Source organism: Rhinopithecus bieti, unplaced genomic scaffold, assembly GCF_001698545.2.
Source record: "Rhinopithecus bieti isolate Rb0 unplaced genomic scaffold, ASM169854v2 scaffold_77662, whole genome shotgun sequence".
Classification (NCBI taxonomy): domain Eukaryota; kingdom Metazoa; phylum Chordata; class Mammalia; order Primates; family Cercopithecidae; genus Rhinopithecus; species Rhinopithecus bieti.
The window spans coordinates 418,001-426,428 of record NW_016829485.1 but is presented as its reverse complement, the minus strand read 5'-3'; the positions used below and the strand labels follow the sequence as shown (position 1 = coordinate 426,428).

Sequence of the window (8,428 nt, the reverse complement as noted above, 5' to 3'; positions counted from 1 at the left end):
TTTAAAAAAAGGAAGGCCGGGCAATGTGGCTCATGCCTGTAATCCCAGCACTTTGGGAGGCCAAGGTGGGCAGATCACCTGAGGTAGAGAGTTCGAGACCAACCTGGTCAACATGGAGAAACCCCGTCTCTACTAAAAATACAAAATTAGCCAGGCATGGTGGTGCATGCCTGTAATCCCAGCTACTCGGGAGGCTGAGGCAGGAGAATCGCTTGAACCTGGGAGGCAGAGGTTGCAGTAAGCCGAGATCGCATCATTGCACTCCAGCCTGGGAAACAAGAGCAAAACTCAGTCTCAAAAAAGAAAAAAAGAAAAGGCCAGGGACAGTGGCTCAGGCCTGTAATCCCAGCCCTTTGACAGGCTGATGCGGGTGGATCACGAGGTCAGGAGATTGAGACCATCTTGGCTAACATGGTGAAACCCCATCTCTACTAAAGATACCAAAAAAAAAATTAGCTGGGCGTGGTGGCGGGCGCCTGTAGTCCCAGCTACTCGGGAGGCTGAGGCAGGAGAATGGCGTGAACCCGGGAGGCGGAGCTTGCAGTGAGCCGAGATTGCGCCACTGCACTCCAGCCTGGGCGACAGAGCAAGACTCCGTCTCAAAAAAAAAGGGGGAAGTAAAAGGAGGGCTTGACAAGAAAACATTCCCTATTTCAAAACACTTAAAAGTGTCCTCTTCTCACCTTGCAATAGATCACAGTGACACCAAAAGGGCATGGCTGTTCAGCAGGGTTTTAATTGCTCCACCAAGGCAGGGTCACTTAGATTAGATGGAGATGGTTTGTCTCATAGGACTTTTTCTTTGGGACTCTGAGCACCAACCCAAAGGATCACAAGGCACGACTTCATTGTTTTCTGGGAGCAGAGTGAGAGTTGAGTTCCGGTCTAGCTTTATATTGTTTTTCAAGCTCTGCTTCTAATCTTGTGCACTGGCAACCTATCTTGATGTCTAAAAAAAAAAAAAAAAAAAGTATTAGGGGGTCGGGTGCAGTGGCTCACACCTGTAATCCCAGCACTTTGGGAGGCCTAGGCAGGTGGATCACCTGAGGTCGGCAATTTTGAGATCAGCCTGTCCAACATGGTGAAACCCTATCTCTACTGAAAATACAAAAATTAACTGGGCATGGTGGCAGGCACCCGTAATCCCAGCTACTCGGGAGGCTGAGGCAGGAGAATCACTTGAACCCGGGAGGCGGAGGTTGCAGTGAGCTGAGATCACGCCATTCCACTCCAGCCTGGGCAACTGGAGTGAAACTCCATCTCAAAATAAACAAACAAAAAAAAAGGCCTGGCACGGCGGCTCATGCCTGTAATCCCAGCACTTTGGGAGGCCGAGGCGGGCAGATCACGAGGTCAGGAGATCAAGACCATCCTGGCTAACACGGTGAAACCATGTCTTTACTAAAAAATACAAAAATTCAGCCAGCGTGGTGGGGAGCGCCTGTAGTCCCAGCTACTTGGGAGGCTGAGGCAGGGGAATGGCATGAACCCAGGGGGTGGAGCTTGCAGTGAGCTGAGATTGCACCACTGCACTCTAGCCTGGGTGACAGAACAAGACTCCATCTCAAAAAAAAAAAATGTCCACAGTGGCATGCAACTGTAGTCCTAGCGACGTAGGTGGCTGAGGTGGAGGATCACTGGAGCCCAGGAGTTCAAGGTTATAGTAAGCTATGATCACACCACTGCACTCCAGCCTGGGTGCCAGAGCAAGACCCTGTCTCAAATAATAAAAACTATCAGGATGACAATGGCATTAATAAAAATACAAGAAGAACCAAGACCACACATATAAAATAAGACATATTTATTAAGCTAAAGAACAAATTTTATTTTTCATTTTCCCCAAACACTAAAATAGCACATGGCATAGTAATTCAGCACACAACATAAACTGGTATATGCAATCAGTAATCCTGAAAATGGTTAAGCCTCACTTTGGGAGTCTTTAAAAACTTACGGCCTTAAATGATCTTTATTAAAGTCATCAACAGACAACAAAGAGTCAACTGGAAAATTTTTAGGTTACAAGATACTGCAATTCCTAGAGTCTGAGAAACTTTTTATGAGGGAAATAACTCGATTTCCTTCTCTGTAACTGAGTTACTTTTTTCCCGAGCTCATTCTTGTTTAAGGTAACACTGCCAGGGTTCCAAGAAGGGATCTTCTAAAGGTAAACTTAATATTGCAACTTTCACCACAGGGCCTCTGTCTACATTGCATTTCAAGTGGAAGGAAAGGGGTGTGAAAAGTGAGATCAAATTTTGCTGTAGACCAAAATCATTCTACAAAATGTAGAAATGGTAACAGCTTACCACAAGTTCAACAAGATTTTACGCTAAGTACAGTGGTGTAGACTTTACGAGTATCCATTTCCATTGGGTGATCGACAAGCCGAAGGGACACACAGGATTTGGGACAGTAGCCCTTTAGAATGGGTGTTGAAGACAGAACTTCATGGTAAATCCGTATGTTCTAATCTGATACTTATAAAGGCTATGATCATCTCCTGAAATGTTTCCCAACTCTTTATATGTCACAATTTAACACATGCTAAAAAATTTCCTTCCGCATCAACTGGCTTTGAATTTAAACTCAATTTAAGTCTGCCGGGTCGTACAAACTACAGCAGGAACCTAAGGACTGCACAGTTTGCATCCAGATTTAATCTGAAAGAAATCATTCTAAGACAACTCTTAAAATTAATCTATTTGTATTGTTCTGCTTGTACCTTAACTATGGCATAATGCATTTGCTAATTCAAAAGGTTGCAGAGCCAGTAACCCCAGCGTTATCTGCAGACCATCCGAGGTGTTTTTAAGCATTTTCTTGAATTCTATCGTTTGCTTTGAAAACGTGGGCTTTAAATGGTCAAGGAAAACTCGTTTTGTATCATTCAGGAGCACTTCGGGACACGCGTGCAGTGTTGCAGACAGGACGGAGTGCAGGCAAGAGGGTTCCAACTCAGAGCCCAGACCCTTGGGAAGAGCACTTGGTGGGTCATCCTGAAAACTTCCCATATCTGGCAGTTTTTGATGGCGTAGCAGTCGTGACACCCGAGGCTCTCCTTTGGTGTACTGTCCTCTGTAGCCATCGGTGGCCCTGGGCCCTCCTCCGAGCCAGTCCCGCTCCAGAGCTTCAACACCACTGCAGGCCACCTGAGCAAAATACTCTGTTGGAGCAGGGAGCAAACCCACGGCTGTGCTCCGAGTGGCTGCTGAGGCTGGATTTCTTCTTACTGATTCTTTCACATATGGAAGCACTGGGCTGCCACCGTGAAGCCAGAGGCCAGCCCCACTCGGATCCTTTCTCATTTCCAGTGATAATGCCTCACTCTGTGAATTTCCATCAACCACAGGCTTATTCATCCAGGAGGGTGCATCTGCAGGCCAAAGGCCCTCCGTCGGCATTCTTTTCTTAAGGCTGTATGACAGTTTGTTCGAGTCACCTCCTCCGGCCTGCTGCACTTGTGCCAGGCAGGTGCCGAGGGGCCCTCTTCTGTCCCTCATGCTTCGTGTTCTTGGATGCGGTGGGCCTGAGGTCACGCCTTCGTCAGTCCGGGAGGGCCTTCAATGGATCTCAATATGAACCTAGGAAAGGGAATCAAATTAAAGTTCTAAAATGAAGACATATGGGTCTTTTTTCTTTTTTTTTGAGATGGAGTCTCGCTCTGTCACCCAGGCTGGAGTGCAGTGGCATGATCTCGGCTCACTGCAACCACCACCTTCCAGGTTCAAGCAATTCTCTCGCCTCAGCCTCCCAAGTAGCTGGGATTATAGGCGCTTGCCACCACACCTGGCTGATTTTTAGATTTTTAGTAGGGACGGGGATTCACCATGTTGGCCAGGCTGGTCTCAAACTCCTGACCTCAGGTGATCCGCCTGCCTCAGCCTCCCAAAGTGCTTGGATTTACAGGCGTGAGCCACCACGCCCGGCCGACATATGGGTCTTAAGAGCATCTACACTCACCAAATATTGCCTAACAAACACTAAGATCTTTAGGACAGTCTCCACACAGTTTCACCATATTGGTAAGGCTGGTTTTGAACTCCTGACCTCAGGTGATCCACCTGCCTCAGCATCCTAAAGTGCTGGGATTACAAGTGTGAGCCACCACGCCCGGCCATAATTATGGTTTTTGTTTTGTTTTTTTTGAGACACAGTCTTGCTCTGTCGCCCACACTGAGTGACAGGCGTGTGCCACCACATCTGCTAATTTTTTGTATTTTTAGTAGAGATGAGGTTTCACCAAGTTAGTTGGGATGGTCTTGATCTCCTGACCTCATGATCTACCCGCCTCGGCCTCCCAAAGTACTGGGATGACAGGAGTGAGCCACCACACCCGGCCTGGGAGAGAACATTTTGTGGGCTTAGTTCCCCACCCTCAAATTAGCAAATAATAGAGTTTTCTTTTTTTTTTTTTTTTTTTGAGACGGTGTTTCGCTCTTGTTGCCTAGGCTGGAGTGCAACGGCACGATCTCGGCTCACTGCAACCTCCACCTCTCGGGTTTGGGTGATTCTCCTGCCTTAGCCTTTCAAGTAGCTGGGATTACAGGTGCCTGCCACCACACCCAGGTAACTTGGTTTTTGTATTTTTAGTAGAGATGAGGTTTCACCATGTTGGCCAAGTGAAATTAGCCGGGTGTGGTGGCAGGCGTCTGTAATCCCAGCTACTCAGGAGGCTGAGGTGGGAAAATCGCTTGAACCCAGGAGGTGGAAGTTGCAATGAGCTCAGATCACGCCACTGTACTCCAGCCTGGGCAAGAGAGCGAGACTCCATCTCAGGAAAAAAAAAAATTGCAAAAAGGCTTTGAAATGAACCAAAAAATCCGATGACTGGGCATGCTACCCAGAGCATCCTTCAGGTTATGTAATTTTATCGGGACCAGCACCTTCATTGTCTCTGAGCTGCTTTACAACTCTGTCATTTGCCAAAAATCTTAAGAGTAAGGCAAACAAGTTCCTGTCCAAAGAAAACAGTCTGATTAGTTTCATTAGACAAATGAGTCTCATGGAATGTACTGATCGCTGCCCTATGGATATTGGCCAGCTTTGCATCTATCTGTAAATTCACTTTTGAGTGTTCCCTGAATTTTCTTTTAAACTGGTTATAACATCATATTAGTTTCCTTATTAAGTGACAAATTAAATGTAATTTTGAACACATCATGTGATGTGTTCACTTAAAAACCACCACCACCCTCAGCCAGGCGTGGTGGCTCACGCCTGTAAACGCAGCAGCCATAGTCCCAGATTCTCAGGAGGATGATGTGGGAGGATTGCTTAAGCCTGGGAGGCAGAGGTTGCAGTGAGCTGAGATCGAGTCACTGCCCTCTGACCTGGGCGATGGAGTCAGACCCTGTCTCAAAAAAAAAAAAATTAAAATTAAAAAGCAGCAACACTGAAAGGATCAGCTACAGCTGAAAGTGGCTGATGCAGATGGAGAAATGGCAGGTAGGAAACTGCTGTTTCTCTAATCTTATGGAACTAGGAGACTCTTGATGCTACATGGATGTATAATTGCATTAAGATTTGTTGTAAATTTAGGCCAGGCACGGTGGCTCATGCCTGTAATCCCAGCACTTTGGGAGGCCAAGACGGGCGAATCATGAGGTCAGGAGTTCGAGACGAGCCTGGTCAACATGGTGAAACCCTGTCTCTACTAAAAATACAAAACTTGGCCAGGCGTGGTGGCGGACACCTGTAATCCCAGCTACGAGGGAGGCTGAAGCAAAAGAATTGCGTGAACTCAGGAGGCAGAGGTTGCAGTGAGCCGAGATCCCACCACTGCACTCCAGTCTGGTGACAGAGCAAGACTCCATCTCAAATAAAAAATAAATTAAAAAAAAAAAAAAAAAACACTGGGGAGAAAATGAAGGATGCAATTTTTATTGGAGGCTGAAGGAGAAAGCAGGGAGTTTAGAGAAAGAGGCCCTGGGCCATGTCACAGGGAGCTGGTGATGGGAGCTAGCCAGGAAGCTTCAGCAAGGACAGGAGGGTTGGATTTGCATTTCAGATGAATTATTCTGGCTGCACTGTGATGGACAGACTGGAAATGGTTCAGAATAGACACATCAGTTAGGAGGCTATTCCACAGAGCAGGAAAAAGAAAGAAAGGCTGTGATCATAAGGAGGGACAGACTGAAGTTTCATATTGTTGTTGTTTTTGAGACAAGGTCTCACTCTGCCACCCAGGCTGGAGGACAATGGCATGATCACAGCTCACTGCAGCCTTGAACTTCTGGGCTCAAGCAATCCTCCTAACTCAGCCTCCTGTGTCGCTGGGACTACAGGCAGGCCCACCACACCTGGCAAATTTTTTTTTAATCAGAGCAGGAACGGAAGTTTATTACAAAGCTCTAGAGCGAGAAAGGAAAGTGCAATTCAAAGAGATCCAAGTGGGTGACTTGAAGAACAGGTGTTTTTTTGTTTTTTTGTTTTTTGTAGAGACAGGGTCTCCCCATGTTGCCCAGAGTGGTCTCGAACTCCTGGCCTCTTAAGTGATCCTCCTGCGTCAGCCTCCCAAGTAGCTGGGATTACAGGTGTGTATCACCGTGCCTTGCTGAAGTATTTTTTAAAAGTTGTTGACTGGCTGGGTGCAGTGGCTCATGCCTGTAATCCCAGCACTCTGGGAGGCCTAGATGAGTGGATCACCTGAGGTCAGGAGTTTAAGACCAGCCTGAACAACATGGTAAAAGCTCATCTCTACTAAAAATACAAAAATTAGCTGGGTGTGGTGGCACATGCCTATAGTCCCTGCTACTTGGGAGGGTGAAGCAGGAGAACAGCTTGAGCCCCACAGGCAGAGGTTGCAGTGACCTGAGATCGCGCCATTGCACTCCAGCCTGGATGACAGAGCGAGACTCTGTCTCAAAAAAATAAATAAATAAAAATTTAAAAATAAGAATAAAGTTGGTGACTGATTCAATGCAGACGGAGGTGAGAAGACTCACAGGCTTCTGACTTTCAATTCTGGGTGATGAAAGTGTCATTAACTGGAAATGGGAGCAGCAGCAGGTCCGGAGGAAAGATAAGTGCAGATTGGGACATACAGAGTTTGACTGTGCAACTTTGGCAAGCAGTTGGAGTCATAAAAGTCTTAGCTCAAGATGGGTGTCAGAGCTGGGGACCTAGATCCAGAAGTCACCAGCTTCTGAGAGGTAGATAAAATGATGGCCCTGGTAGAACGTGTCAAGGGACAAAGACAGAAAGTGCTACAGAAGGCCAGGAGCACCAAGACAGACACACAAGGTGGGGCGGGCCCACCACAGACACCAAGGAGAAAGACCCCAAGCATATCAGGAAAATTCAGTGTCCCAGAAGAAGCCAGCTGAGTTGAATGTCTCAAACAAAAGAGAGTGGTCAGATCTGTTTCTTGCACAAAATAATTAGCTATAGAAACTCTGAAAAACTTTACATAATCTTCTAGTCCAGAGTTGTTAAAATGGGGTATCTCCACCAGCAACTTCTTTTTTTTTTTAAGAGATGGAGTCTTGCTCTGTCACCCAGACTGGAGTGCGGTGGCAGGATCACAGCTTACTGCAACCTTCGCCTCCCAGGTTCAACAATTCTCCTGCCTCAGCCTCCCAAGTAGCTAGGACTACAGGTGCACACTGCCACGCCTGACTAATTTTTTGTATTTTGGTAGAGATGGGGTTCCACTAGTTGCCCAGGCTGGTCTCAAACTCCTAAGCTCAGGCAATCCACCTGCCTTGGCCTCCCAAAGTGCTAGGATTATAGGCGTGAGCCACCACAACCAGCCTGGTTGGTTGGTTAGTTAGTTAGTTAGTTAGTTTGAAATGGAGTTTCACTTTGTTGCCCAGGCTGGAGTGCGATGGCACGATCTCGACTCCCTGCAACCTCCACCTTCTGGGTTCAATTGATTCTCCTGCTTCAGCCTCCTGCGTAGCTGGGATTACAGGCATGCGCCACCATGGCTGGCTAATTTTGTATTTTTAGTAGAAACGGGGTTTCTCCATGTTGATCAACCTAGTCTCAAACTCCCGACCTCAGGTGATCCACCCACCTTGGCCTCCCAAAGTGGTGGGATTACAGGCGTGAGCCACTGCGCCCAGCCAGGGTTTTTATTTTTTGAGACGGAGTCTCACTCTGTCACCCAGGCTGGACCGTAGTAGCACAATCTCAGCTCACTGCAACCTCCGCCTCCTGGGTTCAAGTGATTCTCCTGCATCAGCCTCCCAAGTTGTTGGGATTACAGGCACCCATACCACCATGCCCAACTAATTTTTTTTTTTTTTTTTTTGAGATGGAGTCTCACTCTTGTTGCCCAAGCTGGAGTGCAATGGTGCAATCTTGGTTCACTGCATCCTCCGCCTCCTGGGTTCAAGCGATTCTCCTGCCTCAACCTCCTGAGTAGCTGGGATTACAAGCACCCACCACCATGCCTGGCTAATTTTTTTTTTTTTTTTTT

General features: G+C 47.1%; 1 protein-coding gene across 2 annotated transcripts in view; it reads right to left on the bottom strand.

Annotated features, from left to right (window-relative positions):
- Positions 1 to 749: 749 nt before the first annotated feature.
- FAM220A (family with sequence similarity 220 member A) overlaps positions 750 to 8,428 on the bottom strand; it is a 21,732-nt gene continuing 14,053 nt past the window's right edge. The window contains exons 2-3 of one of the 2 annotated variants that reach the window (XM_017864781.1): positions 2,729 to 3,587; positions 750 to 949 (exon numbers count right to left, since the gene is read on the bottom strand). In XM_017864781.1, the coding sequence (XP_017720270.1) occupies positions 2,730 to 3,506 (777 nt within the window). In that variant the 5' untranslated portion in view covers positions 3,507 to 3,587 and the 3' untranslated portion in view covers positions 750 to 949; position 2,729. Of the gene's footprint in view, positions 950 to 1,787; positions 3,588 to 8,428 lie in introns of those variants that run through there. The other variant, XM_017864780.1, reaches the window with a different exon arrangement.